Source organism: Ranitomeya variabilis, chromosome 2, assembly GCF_051348905.1.
Source record: "Ranitomeya variabilis isolate aRanVar5 chromosome 2, aRanVar5.hap1, whole genome shotgun sequence".
Lineage (NCBI taxonomy): Eukaryota > Metazoa > Chordata > Amphibia > Anura > Dendrobatidae > Ranitomeya > Ranitomeya variabilis.
In genome coordinates, this window is record NC_135233.1 from 1067639894 (window position 1) to 1067660075 (window position 20182).

At 47.4% G+C, this 20182-nt stretch overlaps 1 protein-coding gene and 1 long non-coding RNA gene across 3 annotated transcripts in view; one reads left to right on the top strand and one right to left on the bottom strand.

Moving 5' to 3' along the window:
• CD2AP (CD2 associated protein) overlaps nucleotides 1-10652 on the bottom strand; it is a 79875-nt gene extending 69223 nt beyond the window's left edge. Inside the window, exon 1 of the mRNA XM_077291539.1 lies at nucleotides 10363-10652. Coding sequence (XP_077147654.1) covers nucleotides 10363-10366 — 4 coding nt within the window. The 5' untranslated portion in view covers nucleotides 10367-10652. The remainder of the gene's footprint in view (nucleotides 1-10362) is intronic.
• Nucleotides 10134-19778, top strand: LOC143808653 (uncharacterized). 2 transcript variants are annotated; one of them, XR_013221988.1, is made up of 3 exons: nucleotides 10134-10164; nucleotides 18609-18669; nucleotides 19655-19778. It is a non-coding gene; the product is annotated as an uncharacterized LOC143808653 (long non-coding RNA). The 2 variants fall into 2 exon arrangements; XR_013221987.1 differs by lacking the exon at nucleotides 10134-10164 and adding an exon at nucleotides 10594-10642.
• Nucleotides 19779-20182: the final 404 nt, after the last annotated feature.

The following is a 20182-nucleotide window of genomic DNA, read 5'->3' on the forward strand; positions in this document are numbered from 1 at the left end:
TCAAGTAAAAGATCATAAACAATAGTATTGTTTATGATCTTTTACTTGAATTTTATATTAATAAAAATCAACATTATTGGACTGCTTGGTCGGCTTTTGTTGCTTTCGAGTGTTGTTTAGGGATGTCACAGTGTAGAAGGATCATCTTTAGGTATTTTTCGCGTTTTTTTCGAGTTTTTTCGCTATAAAAAAGTGAAAAAACGCAAAAAAAACGCTTACATATGCCTCCCATTATTTTCATTGTATTCCCCATTTCTTGTGCAAATGTTGAATTTTTTTCCGCGAAACAAATCGCATAGCGGAAAAAAAAAGCAACATGTTCATTAAATTTGCGGAATTGCGGGGATTCCGCACACCTAGGAAAGCATTGATCTGCTTACTTTCTGCATGTGGCTGTGCCCACCATGCAGGAAGTAAGCAGATCATGTGCGGTTGGTACCCAGGGTGGAGGAGAGGAGACTCTCCTCCACGGACTGGGCACCATGTATTTGGTAAAAAAAAAAAAAGAATTAAAATAAAAAATAGTGATATACTCACCTTCGATGGCCCCCGGAGTCTTCCCGCCTCTCTATAGATGGTGTGTGTGAAGGACCTGCGATGACGTCGCGGTCACATGACCGCGTTGACGTCGCGGTCACGTGACGTCCTCGAAGGTCCTGCACACACCATCTATAGGAACGGACGCCGCTGAGGAGATCGGCTGTCTGCAGGTGAGTATAACCATTTTTTTTATTTTTTTTTATTATTTTTTAACATTCTATCTTTTACTATTGATGCTGCATAGGCTGCATCTATAGTAAAAAGTTGGTCACACTTGTCAAACACTATGTTTGACAAGTGTGACCAACCTGTCAGTCAGTTTTCCAAGCGATGCTACAGATCGCTTGGAAAACTTTAGCATTCTGCAAGCTAATTACGCTTGCAAAATGCTAAAAAAAAACGGGAAAAAAGGCAAAAAAAAAAAATGCGGATTTCTTGCAGAAAATTTCCGGTTTTCTTCAGGAAATTTCTGCAAGAAATCCTGACGTGTGCACATACCCTTATTCTCATTTGCACATGGAAACAGGATAAGCAATGGGATGAAACTGAAAGGGAGAAGATACAGATTAGATATTAGAAAAAACTTTGACAGTGAGGGTGATCAATGAGTGGAACAGGCTGCCATGAGAGGTGGCGAGTTCTCCTTCAATGGAAGTTTTCAAACAGAGGATGGACAGAAATCTGTCGGAGATGCTTTAGTGACTCCTGCTTTGAGCAGGGGGTTCGTCACAATGACCCCGGAGGTCACTTCCAACTCTAACATTCTAGGATTCTATGATAGACAAACCTGTCATCTGCATTCTGTCAGCAATCTAAGGGTATGTGCACACGTTGCGGATTCTCTGCGGATCCGCAGCGTTTTTTGCAGTGCAGAAACGCTGCAGATCCGCAATCGATTTACAGTACAATGTAAATCAATGAGAAAAAAAAATGCTGTGCACGCTTTGCGGAAAACGTTGCGGTTTAAAAGAAGTAGCATGTCAATTATTTTTTGTGAATCTGCAGCGTTTTTGTACCCATTCCATTATAGAAAACCGCAGGGTTAAAAAACGCAGCAAATCCGCAAGAAAACCACAGCAAAAACGCACAAAAAACCGCTGCGGAACCGCACAAAAAACCGCAGGTGCGTTTTCTGCCAGGAGAGACAGAATCCGCACCAGAAATTCCTAAGCCGAATCCGCAACGTGTGCACATAGCCTAATACTTCTAGGAGGCCTCCTAACCAACCTTAGTGACCATAGTTTCCCCCCTGGTGGCAAATATAAGGGTGAAGAAATAAAATCATCCCCATCCTACCTTGTTTTGTGATAAAGGCAGTTACAGTCTCCTACAGTGTGGGCCTACAGCTCCTAGGCAAACCTCTGTGTCTCCATGGTAACAGACAACAAACACTCTGCGTAGTCCTATTTTGCATCTTTCTATGTAGCAGGATGTAGGCAAAAAAAAAAAAAATCGGAAGCATGGCCACCGGATACAAGAACAGCTATGGAAGAGGCAGATGGCCGGGCAAGGATCGCAACGCAATGCTCGGACTGGATGATGGAGCGGGAATAACATGCATTTCTATGCAGCTGTCCTGCTCAGGTCAGGAGAGCCTGTCCGAGCATTGCATTGCGATCCTCGTCCGAGTTATATGGCCGACTGATTCTTCCCTTAGTTTGTATTATTTATCTATGGAAACACATAGGTCTGCATAGGAGCTGCAGACAAAAAAACTAAAAATAGCATTTTATTTTAATTATTATTATAATAAAGTACATTTAGAAAGTTACTTCATTCATGTTAAAAGCCTTGTAGAGACAAAATACAACGTGCTACCTTCAGGGCAGCTATCAGCGCATATCTGGATGAGTATATGTCCATGTAAACAAGACTTCAGAAAGAATGCTCGTATCCATAGGCTCGGCCATGTGTAAAAGTAATACGCCAAGCTTTACTCCCCCAGAGCTGCTCCTCCTCCTCCACCGCTGCCTCCAGTCTTTGTTGGCAGGCCATGATGACTACAGGGCACCAGAGGTCACACAACGTCATTATTTAATGCTCGTTGCCTAGTTACCGGCCACTGCTGCAGTCTAGCAGCAGAGGCAGAGCATGAGCAGTGCCTTAACGCACTTTTTAAAAGAAATCTGTCAGCAGGTTTTTTGCTATATAATCTGAAAGCAGTCTAATACTGGGTATGAGAGCCTGATTCCAGGGATGTGTCACTTACTGAGCTGCTTGCTGCAGTTTTGATGGAATCTCCGTTTTGTCTGATGTAGATCAGCGATAAGACTTTTGGGCTGTGTATGACCCCGCCTACACCACTGATTGGCAGCTACCTGTGTACATGGAGAGCAAGCTGCCAATCAGTGGTGGGGTGGGGTTACACAGATTAGCCTGACTGCTGTGCACCCGAGACCTAGTCCTCTAATGATAATCTCCTGCTGATAAAACACTGATTGTATTGAAACTACAGTCTAATAAGCGACACATCACAGGAATCAGGCTGTCTTATCTCTACATTATGATTAAATAGCAAAAAACCTGATGACAGATTCCCTTTAACAGCGTTGGGAATGCACGACCTGGCCAGCTTTAGTGCCGTGGAGCCCCTCTGATGCTGCAGACACAAAGCTGCCTCTGCTTGCTGCATTGGAAAGTGTGATGTTTGATATAATCTGAAGATTACAGGGTTACCCTAGAAAAATGATCATCAAAATGTGAACGTGACCCTGCTGACCATAGTGGCTTTTATTTTGGGAACCATTTAGGCTGAAAGGGACGTGCTGAGACAATGTACTTGTCCCTGACTGAGGCTTCGCCTGTCCCACCCCAACACTAAGAAAGGGGCCCCCCAAATTGTAGAACCCTTTAACCTTTGCTGGAGGGTGCAGCAGTACAAAGGACGCCCAGCTGCGGCGTACACACCATTGTACTCTGTATACTGGAAGAGCGACTCCAGACAGGAGAATGTGGCCCTTCCGTGCTTTAACCATGGCCGCCTCTGCCCCAGGTGTTTGCACACACAACATGCAGACGTTGGTGCAGGACGACACCTGCAGGCGACAGCAGCGCAGCCAGACGGCTCAGTGCTTTCCTGCTTGTCACATGGAGGAAGTGACTGCGGCCTCCAGAGCTTAGATTGTATGAAAAGAATGTCATGAATGGGGGACGGACGACATATTGTCACCGAGTGCAACAAATGCTGCTACACCTGCACAAAGACCACACGAGCCAGCCTCACACAAAGGGGAAAGAACGACCATCGCAAGGTATGAAGACCGGGCGTCATTGGAACAGATCAGCCTGTGCAAGCCTTCTCCTGGGCAAGGGACGGCCATGCTGGACTTCACAATGCCAAATTCTGCATTACCCCTGGGAGAGGAGCGATGCCAGAGATATCGCCGGCAGTAAACAGGCGGATACGTGGATTTATGGGGGAGTTAGGAAATTCTGAGGTGTGTGCGTGACTGGCACCGGTCCATAAGGTCTGCTACATGTCCACCACCGGACTGGCCGTCAGGCACTTGGCAGCAGTCCTGGCTTATCGCAGCACATCCCCGCTGTCTTAAAGGGGTTGATTAAAAAAAAATATGCTACCGAGCCATGGGTGGCCTGAAAAACAACATCAGGGATGCTGATCCACTGTTACCTCCGTGTATCCCTCATAGGCCGCTCTGGTGGTCTGCGCTGGCAGCGGAAGAGATGATGTCAGTTTCTAGTCACTTGACCGCTGCAGCCAATCACAGGCCTCAGTGACGTCATTACTTTCAGTGCCAAAGAAGGTCATTGGTGCGGCCCGTGCAGAATCCATGAGAATGACAGAATGCAAGCATGTAATTATTTTCACCCCTCCTTCCTCCCCTCTCAAAACGTATTTATTTAGGCCATACAACCCCTTTCACTAGTAACAGCATTAAGTGTTCGGCTATGTGCTCCTGATAAGGATATAGCACATTTCTTGTGAACCATGCACATCTAGTGAATGGTTATGGGCGAGTCTCCGCTGAAGATTATTGACATGCTGCGGCTCATAAACCCGCACCGCGGGGGAGTATACGCAGCATTACATAGAAGCACAGTGGGCATGGGATTTCTATAAATCCCACCTACTGTGCTTGTAACCTAGAAGGCAGCGTTTCGGACACAGCGCAGGTGAGCTACAACCAAAATACTGCTATTCCGGATCGTGGGCACGTACTCTATAAGTATTGTATAGAGAGCCTGGCATTCAGCTGAAAAGGATAAGATGAGTATTGACACTTTCAGTATTTGAAATGCTATCGAGCACTTTTTGCATTGGTCTATCTGATTTTGTGCATCTTTATGTGCCAATACTTCAATTATTGTGATAATGAGTGCATCATATGAGATGTTGGTGTGGTGGTTTTGATCCCCACCAGTACCAATAGTCTGGTTTGGAATAAGCCTATTCGTCATTGGGATCATTCACCATTATACCACTGGTTGCCTAATGTGTTCAGTCTATAGTTTTTAAAGGTTGGGTGATTAGAGTCTCCTTAGCATAGCTCTATCTATGTTTATTGGTAGGGGCCCCTCTAGGACTTGGGTAGAGGGTTTCTGTAGTAGCTGCAGGGTACATCAGGGCCCCTAGCGTCAGCCATCGTGGAGCGGGGGCACCAACACGCTTCCCCCCTAGGGTGCCAACCTCCGCAGCCAGGTAGGTGTGAGCTTAGGCGATACACCTAGGGACTCTTAGTTCACCCCAACAGTTTTTTGAGCACTTTTTTTTGTTGGTTATTTGGTCACTTTTTGGTGTGGACAGTATTTTGGTCCTTTTTATCAATATAGTATCACCTGTATAGAGAATTTGTATGATATTAATTTGAAACCCCTTATATATATTCTTGTTTAAAATTGCTCATCACTTGGGAGAACCATCATTATTAATCAAAGCCCCCCCGTGACCAAGTTGTCATATGTCACAGACACTGTAATCCCCGAACTGTAGGACCTGATAAAATGATAACATACAATTGTTCCTATAAAACCAGGGAGAAGCGCCATGACCGCACCCAGAGCCTCAGAATGAACCACACGGTACAATGAATGGTAGACCGACTCCTGGAGGCGGACATCAGACCCCACGATTTCCCAAAAGAAAAAAAGAAAAAACATTTAATAGAGTTTTGCACCTGGTCCTTTCCTACTAGAAGAAAACCTTTTCATAGATTAAGAAAAATCCAAGAAAGTAATGAGGCAGCGAAGTAAGACATTCCTGAGATGCAAGGGAACAAGAATGGAGGGAGGGTCGGTAATGAATCGGTTACAAATGGTGGCGGCTTTACAAGAGGCTATCCTGGGAACAGACGGGCATCCACGGCCTCCAAATACAGGGCCGCAGCTAGGAAGATAGCGCCGTCATGGAGCTGCCACCATTCCTCCACCATAAGGGGGCGATCAAACTATACATAAGCATTAGGGCATAAAGTAGTACAGCTAGCCTGGTGCTCCTGGGCCTGACTATATGGAAACGACAGAGGACTCTGAAGCTGTCCTTTCATTTACACACATGAAGAGGGCTTACTAACAATGCCAGGAGCACTGCATAGCCTATAAGTCTTCTTAGATGTATGTATCTCCTTGTGAGGAGTGACATTAACCCTTAGGCTACTACTACCAATTTCACACTTACTATGCAAATTGCAGCTGTAAGCACTGCATGGCCTATAAGTCTCCTTACACTGACATACCACTCTCCCTTGGACTACTACTAACAAATTTCAGGCTATCACTGTTAAAAGGGGCTGTTATGAATTAGGAAAAAAAAATAATAAAATCTAGAAACAGCTCTGGTCTAGCTTCTAATTCATTCCTCTAAAGCAGCCGGCATTTTGGGCGCTTTTGGTGCACACTATGCCCCTGCAACATCTATCATGTCATCAGATGAGGCCTAGTGACGTTAAAGACGCCCAGACTGCAGGGCAAAGGATGCAACCCCGCAGAAGTGAGGACCGACTGTCATGGAGGACCAGACTGGACGCAAGACCAAGGCCAGATCCAAAGTCTGTGCCTCCAAATGCGAGGTATATGCAGTAAGCCGCTGCTAGGGATGATTGAGAGGGTGTAAATGTAGCACCCAGGGAGTAAAAATATTGATATATGCACCCTGTACACATTGCACTGAGAAAGAGAGAGGGGTTTGTTTTCCAATCATCGTTTTGAAAGAATATACAAAAAAAAACAAGTGTCCAGCTTTACATTTACTTCCTGCACGATCAGTTCGCCATGACCACCCTGGGGCGTATGGGCTCGGTTTTGACTTGTGGAGAGCCCCCAGCACTTAGTGTTCTTGTGCAGAAAACCCGCCCGGCTGTGAATCATAATCCAATGTTTCACTGGTAAACATAATCCGCCTGACACCGGGAGCAGCTGTCTGCTGAGGAAACAAACGGCGGAGGGAAGAAGCCGGAGAAAACCTCCAAGCCCCAGCCTCCCACCCTGGGAAGAGGCACTTCCTGCTAATCACAGCACAAGACTATCTGCAATGCACTGTACGGGCCCTATATATAATACCCTGACCTAGGATCACAGGCCCGGGGGCTAGCACTGGAAGAGCTCTTCCTCTAGCCCCCAAAGACTGATGTGTGGGGTGCAGACTGATCCTTCCTGGAGTCCGGCACATGGGCTGGTGCACCGATGCTAGAGGGGGACAACGTGCACTTCTCTGTGGAAATCCTAATACATTCACAGTTGCTTTAAAGAGTCCACTGACTGTAGTGAAAACGATGTAATACTTTATTTCCCCTGTGGGAGCGCTGCAGGCAATGACACACTGACAGCTAGGGGATCCGGCAGCCGGACAATCTGTGACCATTCATTGGATTGCACCTAGAAGTTATCAACTACTATACAAAGGAACTCAAAAAGGATCCTCGCCCAGAGGACCAGTGATCCAACCCGCTGCCGAACCCTTCTGGCCGCTGGATCCAGGTGATCACCGACTGAACAGTTGCAGCAGTAAAGTACCACAAGGGCCAGAAAAGCTTATCTTTCGCCTCTGTGCTGCCCTCTCCTCCCCATCCCCAGCCAGAAGAAGGCAGCAGTGCAACGCCGATCTGATAGAAGGGCATCAATCTTACTCACCGCCATCAGCCACATGATTACATATTTTCTAGTAGTGGGCAACCCCTTTGCCTCTGCAGTATCATAGGTGGTAGATAAACTCAGCCGGGCCGACCTGGCCCACTGCATCAGCTCTGACCTCACTGCTGAGCCATGAGCGATCATGAGCGCAGACCGTCAGTCCTGTCATGTCTCACACTGACAACGTCTATGGAGGAGCGGATCAGTGGAAGTTCAGGTTCAAATTGAACTTTTATTCCAAAGTTTGGTTCGGTACCAGAACTGGAACCTAAACCCGAACCCTATAGATATTTCTCTGGGAGCAGATTTTCAGTAAGATCCATTTCTGGCTCATGGAAGAAAGTGGATTTCTCTGGAATTAAACATTTTAGGTATCATTTTATTCAGCTTTCTATGACCTGAGTGCCCATATAGACGGTTTAGAAGGGCTGATCTTACCGACAGGTTCCCTTTAAACATATTTGGCTGCAATCATGTAGCCAGCGCCTGATACAAGCCCCCTGTAGATTGGGCAGCATACATCAGCTGTCAGGCTCCATTTAAGAAGTAAATTGCAAAGTTGCTTGTTTTTCCTTTGCAATTTTACCCATTTTATGATGATTTAAGAAAGGCCCGGGGTTGTCCAGGTTTGGGGCTAAAATCTGCAGTCACTATGTGTCTGCAGACCTGCGCACTGGCAGGATTTTCTGATGTTGGGAACGTGACCGCAAGTGTGTGTTTGTCATACTGGTGGTCCCGTGCCGACTAGACGTGGGCAGACCTACTCGATACAAGTGAACTTAGCAAGGATGGACACGTCTAGTCGGAATGTGGTCGCAAGTGTGCAAACTGCCAGCTCCAAGCAAGTACATTGGAGTGTGGAGTCACATGGAGTATACGGACCTTATCACTGACCAGCTTCTAAGTATAAATGTTACGCTACTGGGATAAAAATTCCAATGAGAGCTCGTTACTCAGCCAAATTAATTGGCAAACATCGGCCCCCTGTGAAGAGTGCGCCGGCCCATTCTGCCCAGGTATGGGAACTTCCGCGGCGCTCACCTTCCTTGTTTACAGAGTAAATGCTGCAGATATGCAGGGCGGTGCGGGAATCTGCGGAGCACAAAGCGCCGCTGTGGCCGATGGCTCCGAGCTGTCACCTGTACAGGCCACTGCTGGCAGCTGAAGGCCTCAGTTGTGCACATTTCTGCCAAAAACCTCACAGACGGGGAGCTGTCATTTTTCAGCAGCTGAGACGTCCTGCGCCGACCATTATTATTACACAGCGTTTAGTACTCAGGAGCTGAAAGAAGCTATTTTTTTGTTTTCAAAAAGTGGGTTAAGGTCTTGCTGCCGCCATCCCCCCGATCTGTCCTCGCTGCCTTTACTGCACGGAGAAGACTACTATATACCTGATTCATGGCTGTGTAACTTTCCATTGTCTCCTAGTCACTGAACTGTTCCACTCATCATTCTATCAGCACTATAGGTGCTAAACGGCCTTACCCTTATTTCCCATCAAGCATTGCTGCTGTCACTGTCTAATGGCGCGTCTGCCCTGTACTGGAAACCGGACGATCTGCTATGTGGTTTGACAGACAGGAGACCAAGAGCCAACCCCAAATTAGGGTCCGTCTGGGCGTCACTGTACTAGAGCTGCAGGGCTATGTTTCCTACCAAATATGACGGGATTAGGGACAGAGGCTCCAGGGGGTCCGATCTGTGCTGCACTCCTCCACCACTCCTGCAATAGGACTGACATCACCATGGAGATTTACAACCGTCCACAGCAACCACTCACATGAAGGCATCCTCCATAGCAACACGCTCCATTAAGGTACGGTCCATAGCAAATAACCACATAGATGCATCGTCCCTAGCGACAAACACCATCCAGCTATGGTCCTTAGCAACTAGTCACGTCAACCCATAGCAACCAGTCCAAGACTACATGGTCCATAGCAACCAATCACATAAATGCATCGTCCATAGCGACTAACACCATCCATCTATGGTCCTTAGCAACTAGTCACGTCAACCAGTCAAAGACTACGTGGTCCAAAGCAACCAACCAATCACATAAATGTATCATCCATAGCAACCAATCACAAAGCAACAAATGCCATAAAGGCATTGCCCATAGCAACCAATCACCTCAACCCATAGCAACAACATAAATGCATCCTTCGTAGCAACAGACACCATCAATGTATGGTCCTTAGCAACTAGTCACATCAACCCATAGCAACTAGTCCAAGACTACATTGTCCATAGCAACGAAAGCAACAAATGTCAAAGGCATTGTCCATGGCAACCAATCATCTCAACCCATAGCAACCAGTCACCAGAAAACATTGCCAATAGCAACCAGCTGCACAAATGCATCGTCCGTAGCGACAAATCCCATTCCCATAGCATGTAGTGACACTATGCGCCAGTCACCGCCTCCTCTGTGGGAAGCACGCTGCACCCCTTTATCTTGCCAGCAGACACTCCCTTTAATTCTTCCCCCAGCAGCGGGTTTCTGACTTCCTGCAGCCGCACAATATGATTTATGAGGTAAGGAAGGCGGCACAGGAGGGTCCTTTAAGTGGCTAGTCTTAAAGGGGTCGCATAAACAAGACAGGCCCTTTAAGGAGATGCACTCCTCGCCCCTCCCATCCCCAGACTACTACCCCCGCCATCCCGGAGTCATGTGACGTGCCCAGGTGTGTCCCGTCCCCCCGCACGGGCCCTGTGTGTCGGGGAAGCACTCACCCATGCTGCCTGCCGCCTCTCCGGCCTCTCGCTCCCCTCACACGGCGCTGTCAGCCCATCAATATCCGCTGCGCCGTCCCCGGGGCTCCCGCACCGTGTCACGTCTCCTCCCGCCCTGCCCGCACCACACGGAGACACACGACGACTGCGAACTAGAACGCCAGCTCGGAGCCCGGCGCCGTCACGTGATGCGCGCCAGCCAATGGCAGGCCTTCCTCCAAGTCCTGGCTGATTCCCTGCTCTCCTCACAGGGAGACTCCGGCCTGCCCGCTGTTACCAGGTGTGCTGACGTCATCGGCGCTACGTCACCCGAGCCCAGCCCGCAGCCGGAGCCCAGCGCCGCCGCTCACATCCTGCCCTGCTGTGTAGTATGTGTGCTGTGTGTGTGCTCTGTAGTGTGAGTGCTGTGTGCTCTGTGCTGTATGACTGCTGTGCTGTGTGTGTGCTCTGCGCTGTATGCGTGCTCTGCGCTGTATGTGTGCTCTGCGCTGTATGTGTGCTCTGCGCTGTATGTGTGCTCTGCGCTGTATGTGTGCTCTGCGCTGTATGTGTGCTCTGTGCTCTGCGCTGTATGTGTGCTCTGCTGTATGTGTGCTCTGTGCTGTATGTGTGCTCTGTGCTGTATGTGTGCTCTGCGCTGTATGTGTGCTCTGCGCTGTATGTGTGCTCTGCGCTGTATGTGTGCTCTGCGCTGTATGTGTGCTCTGTGCTCTGTGCTGTATGTGTGCTCTGCTGTATGTGTGCTCTGTGCTGTATGTGTGCTCTGTGCTGTATGTGTGCTCTGTGCTGTATGTGTGCTCTGCGCTGTGTGTGTGCTCTGCGCTGTGTGTGTGCTCTGCGCTGTGTGTGTGCTCTGTGCTGTATGTGTGCTCTGCGCTGTATGTGTGCTCTGTGCTCTGCGCTGTATGTGTGCTCTGTGCTCTGCGCTGTATGTGTGCTCTGTGCTGTATGTGTGCTCTGCGCTGTATGTGTGCTCTGTGCTCTGCGCTGTATGTGTGCTCTGTGCTCTGCGCTGTATGTGTGCTCTGTGCTGTATGTGTGCTCTGCGCTGTGTGTGTGCTCTGCGCTGTGTGTGTGCTCTGCGCTGTGTGTGTGCTCTGTGCTGTATGTGTGCTCTGCGCTGTGTGTGTGCTCTGCGCTGTGTGTGTGCTCTGCGCTGTGTGTGTGCTCTGTGCTGTATGTGTGCTCTGCGCTGTGTGTGTGCTCTGCGCTGTATGTGTGCTCTGTGCTGTATGTGTGCTCTGCTGTATGTGTGCTCTGTGCTGTATGTGTGCTCTGTGCTGTATGTGTGCTCTGTGCTGTATGTGTGCTCTGTGCTGTATGTGTGCTCTGCGCTGTATGTGTGCTCTGCGCTGTATGTGTGCTCTGCGCTGTATGTGTGCTCTGCGCTGTATGTGTGCTCTGCGCTGTATGTGTGCTCTGCGCTGTATGTGTGCTCTGTGCTCTGCGCTGTATGTGTGCTCTGTGCTCTGCGCTGTATGTGTGCTCTGCTGTATGTGTGCTCTGCGCTGTGTGTGTGCTCTGCGCTGTATGTGTGCTCTGCGCTGTATGTGTGCTCTGCTGTATGTGTGCTCTGTGCTGTATGTGTGCTCTGTGCTCTGTGCTGTATGTGTGCTCTGTGCTGTATGTGTGCTCTGTGCTGTATGTGTGCTCTGTGCTGTGTGTGTGCTCTGTGCTGTATGTGTGCTCTGTGCTGTATGTGTGCTGTGTTGTATGTGTGCTCTGTGCTGTATGTGTGCTCTGTGCTGTATGACTGCTGTGCTGTGTGTGTGCTCTGTGCTGTATGAGTGCTCTGTGCTGTATGAGTGCTGTGTGTGTGCTCTGCGCTGTATGTGTGCTCTGCGCTGTATGTGTGCTCTGTGCTGTATGTGTGCTCTGTGCTGTATGTGTGCTGTGCTGTATGTGTGCTGTGCTGTATGTGTGCTCTGTGCTGTATGTGTGCTCTGTGCTGTATGACTGCTGTGCTGTGTGTGTGCTCTGCGCTGTATGTGTGCTCTGTGCTGTGTGTGTGCTCTGTGCTGTATGTGTGCTCTGTGCTGTATGTGTGCTGTGCTGTATGTGTGCTCTGTGCTGTATGTGTGCTCTGTGCTGTATGTGTGCTCTGTGCTGTATGACTGCTGTGCTGTGTGTGTGCTCTGTGCTGTATGAGTGCTCTGTGCTGTATGAGTGCTGTGTGTGTGCTCTGCGCTGTATGTGTGCTCTGCGCTGTATGTGTGCTCTGCGCTGTATGTGTGCTCTGCGCTGTATGTGTGCTCTGCGCTGTATGTGTGCTCTGTGCTCTGTGCTGTATGTGTGCTCTGTGCTGTATGTGTGCTCTGTGCTGTATGTGTGCTCTGTGCTGTATGTGTGCTGTGCTGTATGTGTGCTGTGCTGTATGTGTGCTCTGTGCTGTATGTGTGCTCTGTGCTGTATGTGTGCTCTGTGCTGTATGACTGCTGTGCTGTGTGTGTGCTCTGTGCTGTATGTGTGCTCTGTGCTGTATGTGTGCTCTGTGCTGTATGTGTGCTCTGTGCTGTATGACTGCTGTGCTGTATGAGTGCTCTGTGCTGTATGAGTGCTGTGTGTGTGCTCTGTGCTGTATGTGTGCTCTGTGCTGTATGTGTGCTCTGTGCTGTATGTGTGCTCTGTGCTGTATGACTGCTGTGCTGTGTGTGTGCTCTGTGCTGTATGAGTGCTCTGTGCTGTATGAGTGCTGTGTGTGTGCTCTGTGCTGTATGTGTGCTCTGTGCTGTATGTGTGCTCTGCTGTATGACTGCTGTGCTGTGTGTGTGCTCTGTGCTGTATGAGTGCTCTGTGCTGTATGAGTGCTGTGTGTGTGCTCTGTGCTGTATGTGTGCTCTGTGCTGTATGTGTGCTCTGTGCTGTATGACTGCTGTGCTGTGTGTGTGCTCTGCTGTATGTGTGCTCTGTGCTGTATGTGTGCTCTGTGCTGTATGTGTGCTCTGTGCTGTATGTGTGCTCTGTGCTGTATGACTGCTGTGCTGTGTGTGTGCTCTGTGCTGTATGTGTGCTCTGTGCTGTATGTGTGCTCTGTGCTGTATGTGTGCTCTGTGCTGTATGACTGCTGTGCTGTGTGTGTGCTCTGTGCTGTATGTGTGCTCTGTGCTGTATGTGTGCTCTGTGCTGTATGACTGCTGTGCTGTGTGTGTGCTCTGTGCTGTGTGTGTGCTCTGTGCTGTATGTGTGCTCTGTGCTGTATGTGTGCTCTGTGCTGTATGTGTGCTCTGCGCTGTATGAGTGCTCTGCGCTGTATGAGTGCTCTGCGCTGTATGAGTGCTCTGCGCTGTATGAGTGCTCTGCGCTGTATGAGTGCTCTGCGCTGTATGAGTGCTCTGCGCTGTATGAGTGCTCTGCGCTGTATGAGTGCTCTGCGCTGTATGAGTGCTCTGCGCTGTGTGTGTGCTCTGCGCTGTGTGTGTGCTCTGCGCTGTGTGTGTGCTCTGCGCTGTGTGTGTGCTCTGCGCTGTGTGTGTGCTCTGCGCTGTGTGTGTGCTCTGCGCTGTGTGTGTGCTCTGCGCTGTGTGTGTGCTCTGCGCTGTGTGTGTGCTCTGCGCTGTGTGTGTGCTCTGCGCTGTATGAGTGCTCTGCGCTGTATGAGTGCTCTGTAGTATGTGCTCTGTGCTGTATGTGTGCTCTGCGCTGTATGTGTGCTCTGTAGTGTGTGCTCTGTGCTGTATGTGTGCTCTGCGCTGTGTGAGGGCTCTGCGCTGTGTGAGGGCTCTGCGCTGTGTAAGTGCTAAAATACAGCAACTCTGCTACTGTTTTTTTTTTTTTTTTTTTTTGCAATTTTACCATTTGGGAATGTTCTCATAATTTATTATTGGTTACATATCAAATATATTATTTACCTCCTGAGAAAAAGTAGAAAAGTAGCGGGGGTGTGAAATTAACTTATATTTTTTATACATTTTTTTTATATACTTTTCCCTAGCGTTTTTGTATTATTATTTATTTAATATAATTATTTATAATGTGCTTATAGTATTATATCATTATTTAATTAATTATAAAAACAGTAATTATTTTATATTATGTTATAATTTGTATTTATATTTATCAGTTATTTGATATTAGATTCCTTGGATTATATTTGCAATGTTGTATTGTTTTAGAATAGTGTTATAAATTATGTTATATTATCATTAATAATAAAACAGATAATACAATGTTATAGTCTAATATAATAATACATTAGAAATACATGTTATAATAAGTAATATAATATTACTGATAGTTTTTATTTGTAATGCATTTACTTATTATATTATGATTTTATATATACATTCTTCCCTAGCAGGTTCACTTGTGGGACTTGAACCTGCGATCACTTGTACATTGCACTGTAATCCTGCTGTATATTGGTACTGATCTCCTATGAAGCCCGGTCACGGTCTGGGCAGACGCCCAATAAACCTCGGCCACCATGATAATGACATCAGCTCCCACAGTCATGTTACACGGGAGTCAGAATTGACATTTTCCTCCATTTCCAAACTCTTAAATGCTGTGGTCCCAATTGACAGCAGCACTTAAGAGTTTAAACCTCTGCAATCGGCTCTCTGATCACATCCCTAAGGATATGTGTCCACGTTCAGGATTGCATCAGGATTTGGTCAGGATTTTACATCAGTATTTGTAAGCCAAAACCAGGAGTGGGTGATAAATGCAGAATTGGTGCATATGTTTCTTTTATACTTTTCCTCTAATTGTTCCACTCCTGGTTTTGGCTTACAAAAACTGATGAAAAATCCTGATGCAATCCTGAAAGTGGACACATACCCTTAGACTCTGGCGCCTGCCGTATAACACCGACGACACCTGAGCTCCACACATGCAGTTTACGTGACCGGTGGATGATGGGCCCAGACGGCGCCGGCCCGGGTTGGCAGGTTGCTGGTGTCATGACGTCACCTTTGCATTCTGGGGCGGGCAGAAGAGTATACGCTATTATCTCATTTTTACATTAAATAGTTTATCATTTACAGTAGAGGGGTGTTTTCAATAACCATAGTAATACATAGGCCTTCGTTGGTGCTGTATACATAAAACGGTAGAAAATTTTTACGCTGAATTAATTGTAGAGTTACCTTATTTTTTATATTAAGTGCGTTGGAATGACAAAAACCAAAGTATTCGTGCCCTTTAAGGGGTTAAATACGACCGGCCAGCCGTGACTTTGCTTCTTATAGGTATGTAGAAGTTTTCCAGGATTTCAGGCCTCACCCTACTGATCCTTACAGATGTCACCACCAGGTATTAGTGCCCTGTATACACCGCGGTATACGGAGTATGTTCATGCAGGACGCCGGGTGACTTTTAGAGCCTCTTCTTTTTTTCTTTTAGAGCCTCTTTCTTTTTTTCTTTTAGAGCCTCTTCTTTTTTTCTTTTACAGCCTCTTTTCTTTTTTTTCATACTTTGATCAGATTTCATGTCGGTTCTTTCATCAACAGTAAAGAGGAAACCAAAACTAATGCCGGAAAAACCTGTTTGTCTCTCCTGTGACCGCAGGAGGCTCAGAGGTCTCGTGCTACATTTACAAGTCACAAAACATTAGTGCGATTGTGCCCCAGACCACCAGGAGTGATTTTATGTAAATTTCTCCATGCGTTACGCTGAGAGTTCCTAAAAAATGTGCGACCACTCAATATGGAAGTGCAACAATGCTATGTAGCAAAAGCCAACACTACCTTTACTCCGTCTGTGTGCCAGAGCCTGGGGGACCACTGGGGCATTGGATCTGGGACCCAAAATTCTTAGGGGTGTAAAGTTAAAAGAACTTAGTAGAAGATATGGAGCTCGTGCCCCAGGACTTCTGGCAGAATGTCGCACATCTTTGTATTGGTGTATTCATGATGTCGATACAACTGGATCCTTTGGAAGAGCAGGGAGTAATAGGACCCACCATTGTCCGTCCGGTAGGGAGCGCACTGCTGTGTGTAGGGAGCGCACTGCTGTGTGTAGGGAGCGCACTGCTGTGCTGGCCCGTAATGCCTGCACTTGAGAGAATTGGTGGTGCAGATTAGGTGAGTCTTGGCTATATATTTTTTTTTAGAGGAGGGTGGTATTGGGGCAAGGAGGGGCATGGGGTTAGAGGGCACGATACCTACCCTGGCAAACCAAGATTTGTCACTGATGGACATCAGTGATCCAAAAAGTGCTGAGAAGCTGAAAGATGGAGATCTCCAAACCCAGATGATACTGCGTGGAAAGAAGAATTGGACATGTGGAATCCGTATGCCTCATCCATTCGTGGAAACGAGAAAAATGGCCATTACAGGTGTCTGTCAGCAGCTTAGTTCCATGCACGCACTGCCAAATCGAGAGTGCATGTGTCCGGCAGGTCAGAAGGATCAGCTGTGGTTGAACGCCTATGGGAAGTGTACGGGTACCTTTAAACTAGTGACGGGCGCATTTTGGCGCATTTCAAGGATCTGTTCTTCCTGAAAAGCCGGCAGATGTGACATGAGACCACATCCCCTTTCTGTCCGGCCACACTGGTATATTGGGGACACGACCTGGACTGGTGTCTAGGATGGAGCCGCTGCTCTGTAGGAGTCGCAGCGGTGGAAAGTGCTTATTATATAGAGTTATATTTGGGTTTTGTTTCTTTCCTCCTGCCCCCGGACGCCCACGCTTACTCACTTTTAGATATTTTCTGTTCTATAAATACATAAGAAAATGACTGCGGTGGAGCCCAGGAGCGGTGAGATAACCTCGCGGTTCTTGGTTTGGTTTCCTTCCCGTGTTTGGTGCAGCGTTTCTCATAGACGTACAAAGCCGTATTGTGGGCCGCATCAATAGGAACAAGAGAGGCTCTGATTGTGCGAGTATCGCAAAGCTTTGTAGTTCTTTAGTAAGTGAAAATCGACTGATTAGTTCCCAAATCAGGCCATGACTATCTGAGAGGAGGTCAGTGCTGTCATCTCGATTGCTCAGTGATGTCATTATTGCCCCAAAACGTCCGTGTGGTCGTGAATCTTCTCTGATGTGAGGCAGAAATCATGGTAGGTGAAGGCAGACATAAAACTGGCACCTAACAAGAAGTTAAAGGGGTTTCTTACTAATGAGCACAGGAAATGTAGAAAAAAATTGAAATTCTTTCCGCTCCTCTGTACTCAGCGGCCACTGATCGGCTGCAGCGTTCACATTTTGTCTGAATGCAAGAAAGCACAAAAGGTTAACGCTGCAATCTTTTTATTTTTCATGCCTCCTTGGGCGCACTATGAAGGGGTTGTCCAGTACCGAACAACCCCTTTAAGTTAGTTGCCGGAACAGTAAGGCATGGTAGCTTCCAAATCATATATACGGGGTGCAAAGCATTTGGTTGCAAAAGCTCAATATGAGGGCACTGTACTTGAAGGTTGCAGCAATAACATTCTCAGTCCACAACTAGAAGAGTTGTATGGGCCTGAAAGCTAACGGGTAGGTAGTTGCTGATTACCCGCCTGTTCTACGTGGCTCAGAGCAGTCACACACCGCTCCTGCCGGCGATTCAGCTGCTTTACGTCAGCAGAGCAGCTCTTCCGGGCTGCTCTGTTGATGGGGCGTGATTGCCAACGTCCTGCTGATTGACCGCCGTCTCCCCGCAGGTATGCAGTGGGGAGCCAGCTTTCAATCGAAATGACTTCGACAGTCACGTGCCATGTATGGAGCAGAGCACGGAAAAAAGCCAATTTGTTGACGTGTGATGTGCCCAAACTTTCAAATGGTGCCAATTCTGGTTCTTAAATAGTTTTATCACTCCTTTTTCCCAATTTGTGTTGTCTATTATCTACATGATTTGGGGTCTCCTCCTTTTCTACCCTAGTGTCCTCACAACCAGCTCTCCTGCGGGCATGATGCCACCCTTGACTTCTGCGCTCTTTCTACCATGTCTTTCTGCAGTGGTGCCATCCCATTTTGCAGTTTTAGCAGCCATCGACAGGTGCTGTCATCACTACTGTCTTTTAAGGGCCACATTCCAACCTTCCTGTCTGCTGCACTCCAGACCCTACTTACTAGAGCTGCAGTTTGTGCTTCAGAGCTGTTCTTTCTTATGTAACTGTGGACAGACAACGGCCATAAACTGGCCATAGACGCGACAAGGTAACCAAGTAGGAGTCATAACGGAAAGCTTCTATAAACTTTCCAATGCAATCAAGCAGCCCGGACCCCCAAACCTCAAAGTCTCCTAGTCCTGAAACCTAATAAAAAAAAAGTTTGGTTTCTGAATTGGACAACCTTCTTATAATGTGACTTTCTTCTAGGTTATCCAAGTGACCTGCACAACTGAGCGCTCCTTAGGAAGACTCACCCCAAACTTCCAAGGTAAAGTATTGGCAGATGTCATGCTGTGACAGTCTTTGGTAAGGAAAGGGGTCCTCAAACTGTCTTTGCAACTGGGAGCCTAATTAAACCTTTCTTGGGGGTACTCTTGAAGGTAGAGAGGCCTGAGTCTCTCACCTTACGGTGCTCCTGTTAACTCTGATCGGTCCCCAACACCATGAGGCATGGGACAGAAATATAAGAAAAGCAAGATACAAAGACAAAACAGGGATAACAGAAAGCAACAAACATACAAACACTCCCCAAAGGTAAAGAGTTATATAGGGAAAGATAGGAGTGTGCAAACCAAATGGGAATAGGATAATGTGGAAAGCATACATCCCAAAACAGCACCCAACAATCTCCAGTAGCAACAACAAACTCCTATTCATCACAGCGTCTCCAAGGAGCTAGGAAGCAAAACTTTCACTGGCAAGACAGAGAAGGTCTGGCCAGGTGTTACAGGGAGAGGTAATGACCAGATCAGAAGCAGCTGAAAATGGAGATGCAAGTCTCTAAACAGCATAAAATGGGTTGTTAACCTCTTAGACACCAAAGGAAATTAAGTCCATTTAATATGAGACACAAACACACAGGCTAAATGGAAGATCTGCGATTCACAATAGGTAGTGATCTTCTAACCCCAGTAGGACGTGACACACTCATGACAGCGGATTAGCGAGTTTATTAGGTGTGTTCACTTTACAGCAGCCCTATCGTGAGAGAACCTAAATCTAGCCATTATATGTGGGACGTAATGTGGCAGTCTAAGCCGAGAATCGCATGATTTGCTCACTGCTCCAATATTTACTCTCTGCATTTTTGCAATGCTTTTATTAGGACATTTCTCGTGTATGGCATGAGGGATGGGTTTTATTGTAATGTCTGCTTCGTCACGGCAGTATAATGAGTCTCACGTTATCTGAGCCTAGGAGTATATATTGGGGTCAGAGGGGAGATTTTAACACGTGCCCCCTTATCTCTCCAGAGGACCTGCTACTCGTTGGAAGCCCAACATTCGCCCGTGTGTGTCCTGGCCGGAAGAAGGGCGGCACGACTATCACTGCGGCATCCTCTTCCCAATTACAATGCCGAGAAAGATCCATTTTAAACAACATACAACCAGCCCCTAGCTCTAACAACAGGAACCAAAGATGGCTCTGATCAATGATGTTTAGATGCCCTGGTCAATCTCTGACATTGGCAGTTAAATGGTTGCAATCGGAGCGTAAAAGTATTGAGATGCCCATACGCAGCGTGCCGATGGGCTATCATGGCAGCCAAGAGCCTACCGAAGGCCCCTGAATCACCAGGGGGTAATCGTTTGCTATAAACTTCAACATTGAGGTATCACAGTACAAGGTACAAGCGATCACCAGTTCAAGTTCCTTGATGTCCAGGAACTATTAAAAAAAATAATGAAAATTAACCCTTTCACGCCCCAGCGCATTTTCGTTTTTGCGTTTCTGTTTTTCGCTCCCCTTCCTCCCAGAGCCGTAACTTTGTTATTTTTCCA